At 35.0% G+C, this 18958-nt stretch overlaps 3 protein-coding genes and 1 long non-coding RNA gene across 4 annotated transcripts in view; 2 read left to right on the top strand and 2 right to left on the bottom strand.

Moving 5' to 3' along the window:
- Positions 1-18958, top strand: part of LOC149893156 (uncharacterized) — a 182088-nt gene that overhangs the window by 123704 nt on the left and 39426 nt on the right. The window lies entirely within an intron of this gene.
- On the top strand, positions 10249-13509 carry LOC149893159 (zinc finger MYM-type protein 1-like). The gene is made up of 2 exons (XM_090076738.1): positions 10249-10555; positions 10689-13509. Exons 1-2 carry the CDS (start codon positions 10446-10448, stop codon positions 13261-13263), a joined length of 2685 nt encoding a protein of 894 aa, XP_089932864.1. The 5' UTR covers positions 10249-10445; the 3' UTR covers positions 13264-13509.
- Positions 15934-18711, bottom strand: LOC145188635 (zinc finger MYM-type protein 1-like). Its single transcript, XM_090076867.1, has 2 exons — positions 18636-18711; positions 15934-16730 (listed from the first exon to the last, which is right to left on the bottom strand). Exon 2 carries the CDS (start codon positions 16720-16722, stop codon positions 15970-15972), a length of 753 nt encoding a protein of 250 aa, XP_089932993.1. The 5' UTR covers positions 16723-16730; positions 18636-18711; the 3' UTR covers positions 15934-15969.
- Positions 17434-17892, bottom strand: LOC149893158 (zinc finger MYM-type protein 1-like). Its single transcript, XM_090092456.1, has one exon. The coding sequence runs from the start codon at positions 17890-17892 to the stop codon at positions 17434-17436; it is 459 nt and encodes a 152-aa protein (XP_089948582.1).

Genomic DNA, 18958 nt, shown 5'->3' with positions numbered 1-18958 from the left:
CATGAAAACCTAAAACTCTATGAACGAATGGGGTTGATCACTACTAAAATTCATCGAGGTATCACCTTTGAAGAAGAACCTTTCATTAAAAAGTATATTGATCTCAACACCGATAAGAGAAAAGAAGCTACAAACGAATCTGATAAAGAATTTTTCAAACTCATGAACAACTCTGTCTTTGGGAAAACCATGGAGAATATTCTAAAACGCGTTGATGTTAGACTCATTACCACGAGAAAAGAAGCTATAAAATTATCTAAAAAAACTAAATATAAACGAAACACCATTTTTGATGAAAACTTAATCGCGGTTCACATGGAAAAGACATTTGTTTTTTACGACAAACCTGTTTTCTTGGGAATGAGCATCCTAGACATCAGCAAAACCCTCATGTATGAACATCACTACGACTACATGAAACCTAAATACGTGGATAAGCTGAAATTACTAATGACTGATACTGACTCGCTCTTTTATGAAATAGAAACGGAAGACTTTTACAAAGACATTGCTGATGACGTTGAAAGCAAGTTTGACACGAGCGACTTTCCTAAAGATCATCCTGCCATTCAAAACTTTGCATTTGACGTTGGGTTTAAAAATAAAAAGGTTATCGGTAAGTTTAAGGATGAAACAGGTGGTAAGCAAATTAAAGAGTTTGTTGGGCTTCGTCCTAAGCTCTACTCTTATGAGGTCTTTAATGAAAAAAAAGAACACAAAAAATGCAAAGGAATTCAGAAATGTGTAGTTGAAAAACACATCACTCATCAAGATTATAAAGAATGCTTAATGAAAAAGAAAGAAAAACAGCTCAGAAAAATGAACGTCTTACGATCTCATCATCACGATGTCTACACCGAAGAAATCAACAAAGTCGCACTCAGCTCTAACGACGACAAAAGAGTCATTTTGGAAGATGGAATCCACACGTTGGCATATGGTCATTACAAATTAAAAAAATCGACAGAGACAGAGGAAGAACCCGAGGAAGAATACGAGGAAGAACACGGTGCAGAGGAAGAACCAGAACCAAAGACATAGGTAAAAAGGTTGATCGAAGAGTGCAGAGTGGTAATCGCGGAGACAAAAAGGTAAGTGATAAAGGCGAGTAACAAAAATGAAGGATTTAAAAAATAACAAAATAAAAAAAATGAGAAACAAAAAAATAAATGTGGAGGGAATTGTTTTACCAAACGAGGCTTTATCCACTATTCAGTTAATGGAAGCAGCAAAAAAACTAAAAATAAAAAACTTTCGAGGAGTTTTTGTCAGAGACGCGTTACCAAAAAAGCCAAGAAAAAAAGAATGTGGAATTGTCAACACGGGGGATTCGAGCACAGATGGATTTCATTGGGTGTGTTGGTTCAAAGACGGAGACGAAAAGTTCAGCTTTGACTCTTACGCTCAACCACCTCTCGTCGAGCTCGTTGACTATTTGAAAAGCCCCGTCTTTTACAACAGTGAAAGGGTTCAATTTGGAAACACGTCTTATTGTGGACACTTGTGTCTTTACGTCTTGAAAAAATGCGAAGAGGGAGACAGCTTTCAAGACGTTGTCAACACCCTTTGGTGATTTTTTAAAAGTTTCACCCATTTAAAAAATTTTTTCCCCATTAAAAAATGATTGACAAATTCAACAGAAGCGAATTCAGTGCTTATTTTGATAATCTTGCATCAGACTCAACCAGCAACGTTTATATTAAAACGGACGGATCGAGCACCATCACTGCAGATTTGGATTACAACTCTCATAAAATCATCAACCTGGGTGAACCTACCAACGCACACGACGCCGCCACTAAAAATTATGTAGACAATCACGTGACAGGTGGTACTGGAACTGTAGTTGGAACTGCAGATTTGGATTTAAATTTTCACAAAGCCATCAATTTGAACGAACAAACCAATTTGCATGATGCTGCCACTAAAAATTACGTCGACGTCAGCTCGAGTCTATGTGTTAAAACAGACGGATCCAGCACGATCACTGGAATCATCGACATGAACTCTCACAAGTTGATCAACGTTTCCGATCCGTCTGCTTTAAAAGACGCAGCGACAAAAGGGTATGTAGACACCAAAGTCTCTTACAATACTATTTCATACACCGACATTAACATGACGTCGCACAAATTAACTAATTTAGCTGAACCTACATCAGCTTCAGATTCGGCTACGAAAAATTATGTAGACACGCATTCGTCAGGTGGAACGACTGTAGGTGCAGCAGATTTGGATTTGAACTCTCACAAATTGATCAACGTGCTCGATCCAACCAACGCACAAGATGGAGCGACAAAAAATTATGTGGACTTGTTGTTACAAAAATCGAGTTTGACCAGTGTCGTTCCAGGATCTAGTTTTACCAGTTTAGGATTTAAGTCTCAGACGGTAGCAGCGTTAACGACTTCTCCTGTGTTTGCGTTTTCCGGAAAATCTGGAGTGTTGAGAAGATTGTGGCTGGCTTTATACAGCTCCTCTGGTACGAATATTCCAGGTCAAGTTTTCATTCGAATCTTTACTGACGGAGAAATCAATGTAGGGAATTATGTAGAAACCACGGAAGGAATTGGAGTGGATCAAACAGGACTTGCTACCGATTTGCTTTTTTCTCCTTTGGGAGGAGCTTTTTACGCCAACTCTTTGCAGGGATGCAACATGTTTAACACCACTTCCTTGGGAGGATATTTCACGTTGGACATGCCTTTCAGAAACGACGTCTCCATTCAACTCGTCAACAGAAATGCTACTGACATCACGTATTGGATTCAACCGTTCATTTCCACACTTGCTTCCATTCCTGCAACCATCCCTCTTTACAAGCTGTACTGCAGAACGTTTCGATATTTGAACACCACTTATGGCAGTGAATACGTTTTGCTGAACACCAACGGAAAAGGAAATGGCGTGTCGTTGAAATACATCAGGATGCACATTATTGGCGCCTCTGGAAACTGGTGGGAATCTAGAGTCCGAATGTACGATGGGAATTTACCTCCAGGTAACGGCACTATTCTCACTCCTTGGACACCGTACAACACCAACAATTACACGTATTTTCCAGGATATGACGGTGACAGCACATGCTTCTTTTCCTCTTCAGGACTGGAAGATTTTTATTTGTCGTCATGGAACGGATCAAATGTGACTTCCTTCAACAACAAATCGACTGGACTGTTGTATCAATCCACATCCTCCATCGGATCCACCACCACCATCTCCTTTTACAGAAATTTCGGAGAAGCAGATTCTATGCCTACTGTCGCAGCTGGTAGAAGACTCGTTGTCACGCTCAACTCTGGTGATGCTCAAGTCGGTCAATCCGGAAGCTTTTACCTTCTTCTAGGACAAGTCTATTATTACGCTTAATGCACAGATGAAAGAAAATTTTGAAAATGACTTAAATAAATTTCTTACTATAATAAAAAGATGGAGAGGAAGTATGTGATTGAATTTGATACCATGGGTCGTGCGCATCTGTTTGATGAAGAAAAAGAAATTCATGCAGCTGGATGCGAATTTACTGCACATAACGAGTGGGGAAGAAAGTATACGATTAGATTTGATGAAATGGGTCAAGCACATGTATACAACTCAATAAGCGAAATTTTTGCCAATTATCTTGTTTCATAAGCTTTTAATTCTCACGCGAAGAGAAAAATATAAACATCTTTTTCCATACTTGAACTACTACAAAGAATAAATTATGTCATTCACATCCTTTTTTTCATAATGTCATCTCATTATGAAAATGCACAAAAATGGAAATACGCAAAAAAAATCCTGCGCAAAAATGACAATGAGTCTGCGCAAAAATGACAATGAGTCTGCGCAAAAATGACAATGAGTCTGCGCAAAAATGACAATGAGCCAGAACCCGCTTTTTATAGTAGTTACGATTAAATTAATATTTATGTATAACTTATATACCTTTTAGTTCTTAGTTACCCAATACAGTGTGCTAGAAGGTTGATAACACAACTGAATGGTAAGCGGCAGTGGTGTCTACCTACAATTTTGACAAATTTTATATTTTCAATAACGCAACATGCAGTTGTACTACTAACCTTCTCAGGGCGTGTCTAGGGGATGTCTGCTACGTCGCTGGACATACCCAAAATATGTATCTTTATATATTTTTTCACAACTTCAATATTTTGAATAAATATGATGCGTCGGTAGATTTTTTATGAACTATCTACTACTGAAACATTGTAATTCGCATCCTTTTAAACATATATAATTCCACTATTTTATTTCAGATCCTGCAATCCGCTATCTTTTTACCAGATGCAAAAAGTCGATAACGAAAATAAAGAGAAGAAATTTCAAGAAAAGAGGAATGCTCAGGCAGAGGCTGATAAGTCCAGTACCATAAGAAGATATTTTGGTCCTATTAATAAAAACAAAAGGCTTGATAACCTCCCACATGATGTATCATCAAGTCACCAAACAAAAATGGACGACTTTACTGAAACAATAAAGTGGCCTTCACAAAGTGCTCAACAGTTGGAATTTGATACCATCCTAACCCTTTCACTAGTTCTCTCTAACCTCCCGTTTCACGTTATTGAAACTGCTGGCTTCAAAATGCTGCTGAATTATCTTTGTCCACAAGCCAACCTAAAAAGTCCAACCACCTTATCCAAATTCAAGCTACCAATGATTTATCGCAGTCTAAGACGTGATGTAAAAATGCAAATTGAGAGAGACATCCCGCATTGCGAAATGGCAGCTTTCACTACAGATGGATGGACTGCAAGAAATGGTGATCCCTTCGTCTCCCTTACATTGCATTATGTTACCAAAGACTTTGAACTCAAAAACTTATCTTTGGATTGCCAAAACTTTATTGGGAGACATACAGGGGTTTTGCTTGCACAAGGAATAGACCACATGATTTCTCAATTTCCTGGTCTTCAGAGGGAAGACCTTTACAAAGTGGGTGTTACTGATGCTGCAGCCAACATGAAGAAAGCAATCACGGAAAGCAAAGAGATCAGTGATCATCTAACCTGTGCCGATCATCTGCTCAACACTTGTTTAACAAAGGCTGTAGAAAAATCAGAAGGAATCAATGGTATAATTAAGAAATGTAAAGGACTTGCTCAAAGGACCCACCAAAGTTCATTAGACTGGCAGGACATCAAGAAAGCGTGCGTGGAAGCAAATATAGAACCAGTCAAGATCATTCAGCCAATTGTAACAAGATGGAATTCTAACTTTATGATGCTTAAGTCAATCCTCAGATTGAAGGCTGGTTTACTGGTTGCTCTAGAAACTCTAAACAAACCAGATCTTCAAAGTTTGATTCCGGATGAGTTAGAGTTTATTAGTATTTACAACATTTTACCATTTCTGGCAGAATGTAAGCGATGCTCTGATTCCTGGTCTTCTGAAAATCTAGTGACTATGCATAAAGTTCAAAAAGACATATTAAATCTCCACTTGCTTTGCAAAAGAACCATAAATGACATTGAAGAGCGTGACCCTCAAGTTGCAGAGTGCCTACACAACTTCATGAAAGAATTTGAGAAGGGTTTACCTAATTATGGCGTTGGAGTCAAATACTATAATGTGGGTTCACTTCTGCACCCATATTATAGAGGATATACACTCAAAAATATTGCAAACAGTGAGGAAGGGAGGGAAGCCGCCATCAAGGAATTGGTTGACAATCACCCAACCACAATCCAGTTCTGCGAGTTATTGGTTGATGATCATACTTCGCTAGAAACATCAGATCTTGACGAAACTATGGATCCAGTGGACCTTGAGTTTTTGAAAGACAGGAGGCAGGTTTCAGCGCATCGCCCTGGGACTTCACAGCCTAGCCAATCAAAGCTCAAGCCACCCTTGATGCTTGAATTTGAAAAGTATCAGACTATGGCCTTACCTGAAAGGGATGTGGATGCTTTAGAATGGTGGAAGCAAAATAAAAATGAGTTACCTTTGCTAGCTGGTCTGGCTAGAAGTTACTTGGCTATACCTGTGACTTCTGCTTCATCAGAAAGAATGTTTTCAGTAGGAGGTAGGACAGTTACTGATTTTAGACATAATGTAAAACCAGAAAACACTAGCATGTTAGTTTTTGTGAGTCAAAATTACGCAAGGGTTCCTTCTAACCTCAACGATTGGGAAAAAACTTGCGAAGAAGAGCCGTATGAATTACCACATGTCACACCACCAACTAAGAAGACTCACCAACAGGGAAAATCACATTGTCAAACTGAAACTAAAAAAAGAGGTGCACTTGAAAAGGCTTCTCCAACTTTATCAGATACTCAAACTGGTCCTGAACCTAATAAGCAACAACAGCTACAGTTAGATACTCAAGAGAGTCAAAGGACTCTAGCTCAACAAGAAGCGTATGAAGTGACTCAAGGTAAAGACCAAACTCAAAGTGTCTCTTTGTTTATTCCAATGACACTCCAGCACAATCAAAGTAGAATCAAAAAAGCAAAATTAGGTAATATAATGAAGTCGAATTGGAAGGGGAATGAGAAAAAAAAGTACAGAGCATCTGAGCTTGCAAACATTTTATTAGAGACAGATGATGATATATCTGATGATTAATTTTTTATCAATAACTTGTTTGTTTAAAACTGTAAATGTAATATTTACTAATAGAAATACAAAAAGCAATTTAAAGTATCTTTTTTTAGTTTTTCGGTAATCAGCAAAAAAAGAGGTAATTTGTGATAAAATGCGGTAAATCGTGATAAAAAGCGGTAAAAAGTGATAAAAACGGTAAAAAGTGATAAATGCGGTAAAAAGTGATAAATGCGGTAAAATTGCGTATTACGCATTTTTACGCAAAATTACCGCGGTAATTACGCATTTTTACGCATTTTTACGCTTTTTACGCATTTTTACGCAAATTTACGCAATTTACGCATTTTTACGCATTTTACGCAAATTTACGCATTTTTACGCATTTTTACCGACGGTGCGGTAACGCCGATGCTTACTACCAAGTATATCACTGATGACAAATTTGACATCAAAAGTTAGAAATGTTGGAGATGTTGATTTTTTAAAGTTGTATTTAGACAAATGTTCTCTTTTTCAAAGATTGGTCATTCTACTAATTGATGAAATTTATGTTAAACCACAGTTAACATATCAAGGAGGTTACATTTTTGATAAATCTGGTAACTCCCCAAATGAATTGGCAAAAACAGTTTTGGGTTTAATGATTTGTTCTTTGTTAGGTGGAAAACAGTTTTTGAATAAAGCATTATCAGTAACAGGTTTAGATGCTAAATTTCAGTAGGATCAAACATTGCAAACGATTGAAACAATAAAAAATTGTGGTTGTTCTGTTGTTGCTATTCTTTGCGACAATAATAAAGTAAATAGAAAGTTTTTTGGAATGTTTAATCCCCATAATACTAGGTGCACCAATCATAATATTTTAAGTCTTTATGATTTTGTTCATTTAATAAAATCTATTCGCAATAATTGGCTCACAGAAAAAAGCCAAGAACTATGTTTTGCTTATAAAGGTGTTTCAAGAACTGCAAAATGGTCAGATCTTGAAAAGCTTTTTCTATTTGAAAAAGATGCTATTGTAAAACTGTCTAAACTAGATGAAGCTACAATATTTACTAAACCAATCGAATGTCAAAATGTATCAACTTGTTTAAGAGTATTTTATGATGAGACTGTAGCTGCTTTAAAAACTCATTTATCCATTAAAAAATGTTGATGACACTACAGTTTTTTTATCTATTTTTATGAAATTTTTAAAAATTGTTAATGTTAAAGAACTTTATGAAAACATTTGCACTAGAGATGAAAATCATGCTGTTTTTTCATCAAACAATGATGAACAATTGAACTTTCTTTTAAATTTGGCTGATATGGTCGAATAAATAGCACCTGAAATACATGGTCAAAGGTACTTCTTGTGCTTTTTCCCATATGTGTTATGGAATGGTTGAACTAGTGAAAGATTTACTAATTACAAGTCATAAGTATGTTTGTCTGGGACATTTTACTAGTGACCCTATTCAGAAAGCATTTGGAAGACTTTGACAAGGATCAGGTGGTACCTATTTTACTAATGTTCAGCAAATATTGCAAAATGTTGACATAAAAAAAAAAAATTTTGCTTAAATATTGGTATCATAGCTAATGATTTAGAAGTTTCATCAAGTCATATGTGTGACAAATGTAGTTATGTAATGCAAGATGATACTTTGTTGAATGTTTTTCATAATCTTTCTGTTATTGAAAGCGATTTGTCTAAAGAAATTAAAATATCTTTTGTTTATATTGCTGGCTATGTCAGTAGAGAAGATCCTCCAGTTGAAGATGCATCATTTTGTTTTTACCAGTTTTGAGAATATATCAGAGAGATTAATCATGGTGGGTTAATTTTGCCTGGTGATAACATCTGCCATTGGATATTTTAATCGTACATTTTATTTCACCGTCTTTACAAATGTCTGTCATGTTAGCTTATCTAACAGCTTTTTGATGGTGTCTAACTTTTATGGATTTACCAATGTTTCAAAAAAACATTGTAGAATCCTTCCCAATATATTTTTTAACAATTATTGCCATCTTTTACTGCGATCTTCAAAGGAACCCAAAATGAAAATATTGAAACTATCTTAAACGTGATATATAAAATATTGTTTTTTTAACTAATTGTAGTTTTATTTTGAAAAGTCATATGTTTTTTTTTCATAAAGATGTTCGAGCTTTTAGTACTATAAAAAGTGAGTCTTTACTATGTTATAATGAAATGCGGCTGGTTTGCATTTAATAAACAATTTTTTCATTTAGGAGGTTTTATTTGTTACAAAAGCCTTTATTTATGATAAATTAATTACTATCTAATGAGCTAATGAATCCTTTTATTAAATAACCCAAAAAAACGAATGCTTCCGTAAAAAAAACAAACTCGCCTACAGTGGCGTACCGAGGGTGGGGCGGGGGGGGCGGTCCGCCCCAGGCCCCGTCTGGGAGTAGGCCCCCAAATGTTAATACAATTTATATTTTTTTTACTTCAGCCGGATTTTGTAATAGTCAACATTTTTGTTCTGTAATCATAATTGTTTACAACAAAAATGAACCTGAAACATGATCGTATTTGCTTGCCAAGATAATAAACATCCACAGCAAACAAACCAAGATGTAAGAAATTGAAATGACATCTTGGCCAATAACAACCACCGTGACTGTTTCGGAGGCCCTCCGCGAAGCTCCCTCCCCCACACCCGCGAGTGCTAATAAATAGATTCGTTTATGTTGTTTCGTTAATGTGATTAATATACTCTATCATTCAGTACCTCAATAATTCGAGAGCAAATCACGTCTTCAGTTCGTCATCACCAAGTTACATGGTAAGTTATAATTTTATTCCTGCATATAGGCCTAACAAGGCTGCGTGAGAAGATTTTAGTTATCAGGTTATAATTTTATATCACACGTCGTTTTATGTTGAAGCCACATAAGGGGCCTGTCCTTAAACACTATCCGTATTGTCAATTTAATTACTTGGTTTTTAATAACTAATTTTGACCTTAAAAATGAGTAGGCCTAGCCTATTTTGGTAAACAATTTTTATGAGTAGTACGAAAACATTTAGTTTTGATATTGTTTGCTCGTCCTTGCGAATTTCCCATATGGAAGGAGCTATTTCCATAGGTGGAATGGACAAATTTAAGCCCGAAACCATGATAACATTCATCTTGGGGGCCCCAGATTCCGAAAACATTAAAATTAAAATCGTTTTTTTTAAATCCTCCATATTATTCTTATGGTTCATAAATCAAATTAATATCTAGCTTATTTGTGAACATTAATAAATATAATAAATACAATAATTAAAACAAATATAATAATTATAATAAATATAATAGATATAATAAATATAATAAATATAATAAATATAATAAATATAATTATCATAATAAATTTAATAAATATAATTAATATAACAAATATAATTAATATAATTAATATAATTAATATAATAAACACAACAATAGTTGTAAATATAATAAATATAATATATATAATAAATAATATATTAAATATAATATACGTCAAAACAGAAAACAAACAACTAACTAAATTAGAGGCACATTAATATACAATGAGAACATCTGAATTCCCCTTTGAACAGCTGCTCTGAAAATACTCGTGAAAGCATTAGCAATAAAAGGCAATCAAACAATTCCCTTAAGAAAATTCTAGAATAAACAACTCCCGTTGAGACAGCCAATCTCTGCCAACCTGTCTCTAAAATAAAACCACGAATAATGACAAAAAACAATTCCAATGAAAAACGTTATTAAACACACCTTAAGAATTACCTAACTTTATTCGTGGAGACATGCGAAGCTCTGATGCGTAAATAGAACAATAGGCCATTGAAAACCTACAACGATAGAACAATGGAATTTTAAAACCAGAAATTTTACATTTTCATGTGCGCACATTTCACTTTAAATAGATATCTACTAACAAGCGAAGTGAAAACATCATTAGTTATGCTGTTACTTATACTGAAATTTTTCAAAGAAAATAGCCGAAAAATGTAATTCAAAACTTGACAGTTTTATCTTACAGTGTTTATTTATTAGGTTTGGTTCGTTTTCAAACCCCGTAACGCGAAGGTTTGTTTTATTTTCTAAATACTTTATTGTCTAAAATAGAACAATTATTTTCAGAGTCAAGAGACCTGTTGATAACATGAAACGAAACTATCCCAGTGGATGGGAAAAGAAGAAAAAAGAAAAAGCCAAAGAACAAGAACTACAACGGTTGTCGGGTTCAATACTTAAATTTACTAAAAGAGCACTATCCCAGGCAAACAATGAAGCAGGGCCAGAGGAGGGCCCTGAATCTTTAGAAGGCCCAAGTACAAGCTATGGCCAACGGAATGAACAAACAAGCAATGAAGAACAAGAAAAAGGAGAAGAAGAACAATACAAAAGGCAAGAAGAAGAAGACATAACCAATTCGATACGTTCTGAATCAGAAGATTTAACATTAAATTATGATGTTGGAAACTGGCCCACTCCAATGCCAGATTATCTCAGAATCGATGTTATAAGACAAGGCAGTGAAATTTACCAGAACTTGGAGGGGCCATTTGATCCAGTTCAAAAACCAGGAGAAAATTCAAAGGGTCAAACTAGGCAGCTGACAAAAAGCTGGTTTTACAAGAAGCTTCCAAGTGGAGAACAGATTTTGAGGAAATGGATGGTCTATTCTCATGAAAAAAAATCACTGTTTTGCTTTTGTTGCAAGTTGTTTAATAAGAACGATAATCCAACGACCAAATCAAGTTTCATCACAGGATTCAATAGTTGGTGGAAATTGAATCCTAAAGTATCAGATCACGAAAACTCTGAATTGCATATTAACAATTTAGAAAAATGGAAAACACTTGAAGCAAGGCTTCTCCAAAACAAAACCATCGACGCTGCTCACCAAGACGTAATGGAAAGAGAGAAGAAGAAATGGAGAGACATTTTGCATCGTCTCTTAGATATAACACTTTTTTTGGCAAAGCAGAATTTGCCTTTTCGAGGCCACAGGGAAGACTTTGCTTCTGAAAACCGTGGTAATTTCTTGGAATTTGTTAGCCTCCTTTCAAACTATGACCCTGTTTTAAAGGAGCACAGCATACGGCTTCAGCAATCATTGGAATCAGGATTGATTCCAGTTTCTTATTTATCGCCTGCAGTGCAAAATGAGTTTATATCTCTTTTAGGCGATGCTGTAAAACAAGAATTAATTTGTGAAATCAAGAAAGCTAAATTCTATGGCATATTGTTTGACAGCACGCCAGATATATCCCACACTGAACAAATGAGTCAGGTCATAAGGTATGTGAAAATTGACAACAGGAACGTGGAAGTGAAAGAATCATTTCTAGGTTTTATTCCTCTAAGTGGGAAAAAGGCAGACTCCATAACACAGGAAATTGTTCAATCTCTTGAAAAGGACGGCTTGGATTTAAAGCTTTGTCGAAGCCAAGGATACGATAATGCCACGACAATGTCTGGCATTCATACAGGAGTACAAACCAGAATTAAAGAATTTAATCCAAAAGCAATATTTGTGCCTTGTGTTAACCATTCGCTTAATTTATGTGGCGTACATGCTTTTGGTAGTGTTTCTGTTTGTGTCACATTTTTTGGAACTTTGGAAAGTGTGTACACGTTTTTTTCATGTTCAACACATAGATGGGAGGTCCTAAAAGAAACCGTTGGAGTGACAGTGAAGAGACTTAATGATACCAGGTGGAGTGCTCATCATGATGCCGTGAAACCAATCTTCAAACATTTCGAAAAGTTGGTTAAGGCTGTGGAAAAGCTTTGTGATGCTTCTGAAAACCTAGATACGAGAGGAGCAGCGGAGGTGTTGATGACAAACATTTGTAATTTCAATTTCCTTTGCTTCTTGTATTTGTGGTACCACATTCTACTCGAGGTGAATCATGCCCAAAAATATCTTCAAATCGAAGGTATTAGCTTGGAAATGTGTGTTGTGAAGCTGAAAAGCTTGAAGACCTTTTTAGTAGAGAGTCGAGAAATTCTGGTCCATAATGCTGTAGAATATGCGACCCAGACTTGTGCTGAAATGGGCATTGATATTGAAAGCAGAAAACGCAAGCGAGTGAAAAAGATGATGCCAGGAGAAACTGCTAAAGATGCAGGTTTAACTCCACAGGAAGAATTGAAGTGTGCTATGTTCGAGTGCATTGACCACTTTCATGTAGAATTAGAAAAACGTTTGACCTCGATGAACACTGTGTATGAAAAGTTTGCTGTTGTACACACAGGTAATCTTTTGAAGGCAACTGATGAAGAAATTGTAACCTATGCCCATCAGTTTTCAGAAACTTTCAATGATGTAGAGGAGGAAGAAATGCTGCCTGAAATAAAGAGGCTAAGAAGGCATCTGAAGGCTTCTGGCATCAAATTAGACATTGCAGCTGCATGGACATCCTTGAAAATGCTTCAGTTTATCATCGAAATGGACTTTCGTGAATCGTTGCCAAACGTGACTGAAGCTCTTAAACTGTTTCTAACTATATGTGTGTCCGTGGCTTCTTGTGAGAGGAGTTTTTCAAAATTGAAATTAATTAAAAACTATCTCCGCTCTACAATGAGCCAGTCTCGTTTGACGAGCTTGGCCATAATATCAGTAGAAAACGAAATTGCAAAGTATGTGAATTTTGATGAGTTAATCAAACGATTTGCAGAAGTCAAGGCTCGCAAGAAAGCATTTTAATGTGTTTCTAGAGGTAACTCTTTGCTGTAAATCTGTTTTTTTTACTGTACATTGTACATCATTGTATTATCATTTAAAATAAATAATCAAAACTAATGTTTTAATCATTTGTGTACATAAATGAATTTCTATAAATGATAAAATGGCGTTAATGGATATATTTATATAAACATATAAACTGATAGATAATGATATAGATGGTATTTGCTAATTTTTGTTTATTACAAACGTTTTCAAGAAAGTGGAGAAAGATAATGTGTTATACATACATTCATTAATGTAGTATATATATATATATATATATATATATATATATATATATATATATATAGGCCCCATTTACCAAGTGCCGCCCTAGGCCCCAAAACATGTTGGTACGCCACTGGTGCAACATTACATAAAACTTCCAGTGATTCATCTGAATGAATGGCATGTTCATAATATGGCCATTTGATATTAACATTATTTAAAAAATTGGGTCCAGAAACCCAAAGCTCATTTCCATTTAACTTCTTAAGTGATGATCCTCGAGAAATTATATCTGCAGGATATAATAGTTATAATATAGATAATATAGTTATAATATAGATAGATAATATAGTTATAATATAGATAATATAGTTCCAATTATAAATTAAAGTTAATTCTTTTATTTTAGTTAACCGATTTTGTATGAACTGTTCATAGGTATTGCTCGTGTTAAAAATCCAATGCAAGCAAATGGTTGAGTCAGTCTAATATACTACATTTGAAATGTTATAAATTGGTATCAATTGATTGTAAATAGATGCTAAAAGTAAAGTTCCAGAAAGTTCCAATCGAGGCCATGTGTTTTTGCCTAATGGGGCAACCCTAGATCTCGAGGCTATCAAAGAGGTGCGACTAAAACTAGCATTAAAAAATCTAAGATAAACACAACACCCAGAAGACTTAACACTTGCATCAGAAAACCCATGTAATTCGAACTTAACATCATTCTTAGTACCCAACCCAGGGTTCATATACCATCGCGGCATTGCTATTTGGGAAACAGACTTGAAATCATTTAAAATAAGGTTCCAATCTGACAATAAATCTCCAAACAACTTTTCATTCCAACCTAATTTAGCAATACAAATTCTTTGAAATAAATTCTTACATGTTACAACTACTGGATTTATAAGACCTATTGGATCATAAATACTGGCATTACTTCTCTTTCAGTTGGAATTGTTATGGCTAAATTCAACAACTCCTCAAATGAATGAGTTATGGAATCTTCTTCCTTATTCCATCCAAGACCTAAGACCTAATCTTCTTCCTTATTCCATCCAAGTCCTTTGTATTCAATTTTCTTTCAAAATTGTGACCGTTAATTTTTTTTTCAAATTCGGAAGAGTTAGACTCAAATTTTCTTAGGTGGAAACCACCTTCTTTTAATATGTCCTTACATTTATTAAAAAATAAACAACCTTCTTCGATTGTTCTACAGCTTGAGTTTAAATCATCTATATGTAAGGACATCACAGAGGTAATACTTCTCTGCATGATAAATCAATGTGGCGTTAAGAAGAAAAGGTGGTGAAGTAACACCAAAGGGAACTCGACATAAACGACAAGTAGCCAATTGAGATATAAACAAGTTTTTATTACTAACATTATTAATATCATTAAACCATATGAAACGTAAATAATTTTCGTCATTTTTATTAAGAGCAATTTGCAAAAAGACTTTCTCTATATCTGCTATAAAGGCATATTTATTTGCACGAAAACGTTATAATATGTTAAATAAAGATATTGCTAAACTTGGTCCAGCATGCAAACAATCATTTAAAGATGAACCAGATAAAGAAGAACTAGAATCAAAAACCATTCTCACTTTTGTTGTAACTTTGTCTTTACGACAGACTGAGCAATGTGGCAAGAAATGCAAATCTCCCGTATTTAAATTATAGTTATTTACTTTTTCTATGACACCAGACTTTAAGTGGTCTATGATTATTTGATTATTAAGCTGAAAATGTTACAGACTCAATATTGACTTTAATTAGTAACCAAAGAGATGTACAAGATTTTATTTTCTGGGCTGATAATTGCACTGGCCAGAACAAAAATTGGACCTTATACACGGCATTGGTATGTAACTTAAATTCAACAAATTCCTTATTTCAAAATACAATATCAGTAACAATGAAATACCTAACTAAGGGTCATACCCATATAACTGCTGATGGGGTCCATGGAAATATTGAAAAAAAAATTAAAAAAATTAGGCATATATATGACTTTGAAGACCTTAAGAATTGTATTTCCCAAAGCCGAAAAAATTTAAATGTTTTAGAATTGAAAGATTTTTATGAGTGGCAAAATAAAAAAAGGACTACCAATGTAAAAACAGATACATTGTGTGGATTTAAAATGAACAGTGTTGTTATGGCCAAATTTTCAAGAGGATCAACTTGTATGGAATACTGGACAGATTTTAATGGAGAGCCTAAGACTTTGGACTTCTTACAAAAAAAATTTTTAAAAAACATTAAAACATATGCCCCTAAAAAAATTACTCAACATAGACAGGGCCGGATTAGGACATTTTTAGGCCTGGGGCTGTAAGTATAGGAGGGCCTAATGTGGCGGTAAGGTAGTATAAAAAAAAACAATAAATATAAATTTTAGCATAATTTATGTACTATTTAGTTAATCAATTAACTTTAAAATAGTTTTTTATATATTGACTTTTCTGGCCTTTTTTGAAGCAAACTTCTTGATCACTACTGTGAAATCTCTTGATCTAACTATGTCACTTTCAATGCATAATAAAGCCAAATCATTTAAGCGAGGTTGTCCCATTGTTGATCTAAGTTCATTCTTAACTCTTTTAAGGACTGAAAAAGATCTTTCTCCAGTACAGTTTGTGACCATAAGAGACAAATAAATTCTCAACACAGTGTAGACATTCACAAAGGTATCGGTCAAACTATTCTTAACTAGAAAGGTGTACATTTGCAGTTCAACACAATCAGTTTCATTGGGCGGTGACAATTTGGCAAACAGAGAAGTGAAGTGAATAAATTCACCATGACAGTTAGGTTCAACATCTTCAAAATATGTTTCACATACAAATGAAACATGATCTCTCATAACATCATTGGACAAAGATTGTAGATTTTTAAGAAAACCAAACCTTTTGCTGACTGTATCATATGCATTAGCCCTCTGTTTAAGAGCAACTAACAATTGATCAACTATAGGCAAAAAACACTGAACTTTAAACTTATCAGAAGGGGATAACTCTAGATCTTCTGAGTCACCATAATCCCATCCTTGGTTCCTCTTGCGCTTTCGCCTTGATTCACCTTTGTACGAATCGGTACCCAGATCCTTTCCTTCCTTTTCAAATGCTGTGAACTGGCTCCGAAGAGAATGAACAAAATCACCCAAAGAACGAAGCAGTTCCGTAGCGGTGTTGAGATCCATGTCTGCCCCTTGTAAGTAATTGCTAGTGAAATTGAACCTATTCAGAATTTTTGACCACAATTGAACTAGGATACCTGTTTCATGATGACTCATTATATCTTTCAATCCTGCGGCTTCAAGTCGTGTTTCTGGCTTTTGGGACATATCTTGACACATGATATCCAGTGTAGACTTCACTTGCGTATAGCCAACCTGGAGGGAGTGTACAGCATCATAATGTGCTAACCATCTGGTATCAGATAACCTTTTTAAGGTAGGCATATTAAGTGGCTTTAAAACTCCCATCAAACGATTCCAACGAGAGGTGGAGGCAGAAAAAAATACAAACAGCTTATTTACAAAGTCAAAAAACGTTACAGCCTCAGAACAACATCCTACAGCACATTGACCAACAAGGTTAAGCGAATGAGCACAACATGGTATGTATTCAGCTAAGTTATTATGTTCTTTTATTTTTGCTTGCATGCCATTGAAACGGCCACTCATGTTGGCAGCATTATCGTAGGATTGACCTCGGCAGTCTTTAATTGAAAAGCCAGTATTTTCCATAAAATCAAGTAACTTTGTTGCTAATCCTTCCCCAGTGTGCTCTTCTATAGGGATAAATGTCACAAAACGTTCAACTGGTCCTTTAGAAGTCATGTAACGGAATATAATGGTAAGCTGATCTACATGTGAAATATCTGGTGTTGAGTCAACACTAACTGCAAATTATTTTGCTTCTTTAATCTCAGTTAAAATGTGGTCCAAAACCTCACGACTTAACACATGAATAAATTCATCACATATAGTTGATGACAGATATGACACATGACCTCGGCCTTTGTTCGCTCTTTTCTGAATATGTTCTGCAAGCAATGGGTCAAACTCAGCCACTAGCTCTAAGCAACCTAAATAATTGCCATTGTGGACAGAACCCACAATTTCGTTACTGCCACGGAATGACAACCCACGCGATGCTAACATTTTGATTACGGTAAGAATACGCAACAGTATGTCATTCCAGTACTTTTTCTCTGATTCAAATTGCTCTGTGAGCCTCTTACTAATGTGCTCTCCAGCTTTCCTACGTGTTAAAAGGGTTTCAATTGATTGAATGTGGGTTTCACTTGTTTCATGGCGAGCTAAGTCTCTTGCAGCGTGTTTCCAATCATCATATCCTGATGACATCAAAGCAGATGCTCCAATTCCACATTTTGAATTAAATAATTTACAATGGGCGCAGAAAACCTTACAGTTGATGGGGAATAGCAAATCCAGTCTCTCTTAATTTTCTCACCATTCACTTTTTCCCGGAAAAAAAGGGACTTTGTACACTGTCGTTTAAACTTAAAAGTGTCACCAGGCAGTACTTTAGTAGATAATTTAAAATCGCTATCCATATGTTGGCATGATAAAAACCCATCTGCACTTTTGCTGAAATACTCACGCAGGTCGTCGGTTATAATCCACTCAGCCACATCGGTGTTGACAGTGTGGGTCGTCAGAGCCAGGGGTAACACTGCTGAGATAGTTAAGACGCTTGAACTTGCTGTAGCTGAGTCTGCAGGGACACTATTAGCACTACCTGGAACTGGTGCTGACATTATTGACATAGTTAGTGAATTTGAACTCGCTCTCGCTGTAGCTGATACCGAGACACTACTTGCAGTATTACAAAACTCAGTCATTTTTTTATTTTTGTTCAATAATTTATTTAATTGAATCTCATTCTTCTTCTTTTTTTGCATTTTGTCCCAACCGCTCAGGCCGCTCCTTTTCATTTTTTATTTTAATTTTGTAAACGAATGAGCAATGCTGTAATTTTCTGCGGTAACGGAAGTAATCATAAAATAAAATAAAATAAATTTTTTTTTGATGTTTTAATGTTTGAGAACATTCAAGTTTATTTATGTTTCCATCTATGTCCGCACAACTATTAGTTTTTTAAATACACGCTAAAAAATTAACTTCGTGACATAAATTTTCTAATCAAATAGGTTTTATAAGAGAGTGCTTTAAAATCATTCACTAATATAATTGTTTTTCCTTTAAAAGGTTTTTACATCAACGAATGTTTTAAAAGCATTCTCTTATAAAACCTATTTAATTAAAAGATTTATGTCACGAAGTTAATTTTTTTAGCGTGTTTTTTAAAAACTGATAGTTGTGCGGACATAGATGGAAACATAAATAACTTGAATGTTCTCAAAACATCTTTATGCGGAAAAATAATTTAAAAAATATTTGCGAATAC

The sequence above is a fragment of the Hydra viridissima genome, unplaced genomic scaffold (assembly GCF_058129835.1).
Source record: "Hydra viridissima isolate aposymbiotic clone 2 unplaced genomic scaffold, HvirCarnegie_v1 scaffold_1, whole genome shotgun sequence".
Classification (NCBI taxonomy): domain Eukaryota; kingdom Metazoa; phylum Cnidaria; class Hydrozoa; order Anthoathecata; family Hydridae; genus Hydra; species Hydra viridissima.
This window is presented reverse-complemented; position numbering and strand designations above follow the sequence as displayed.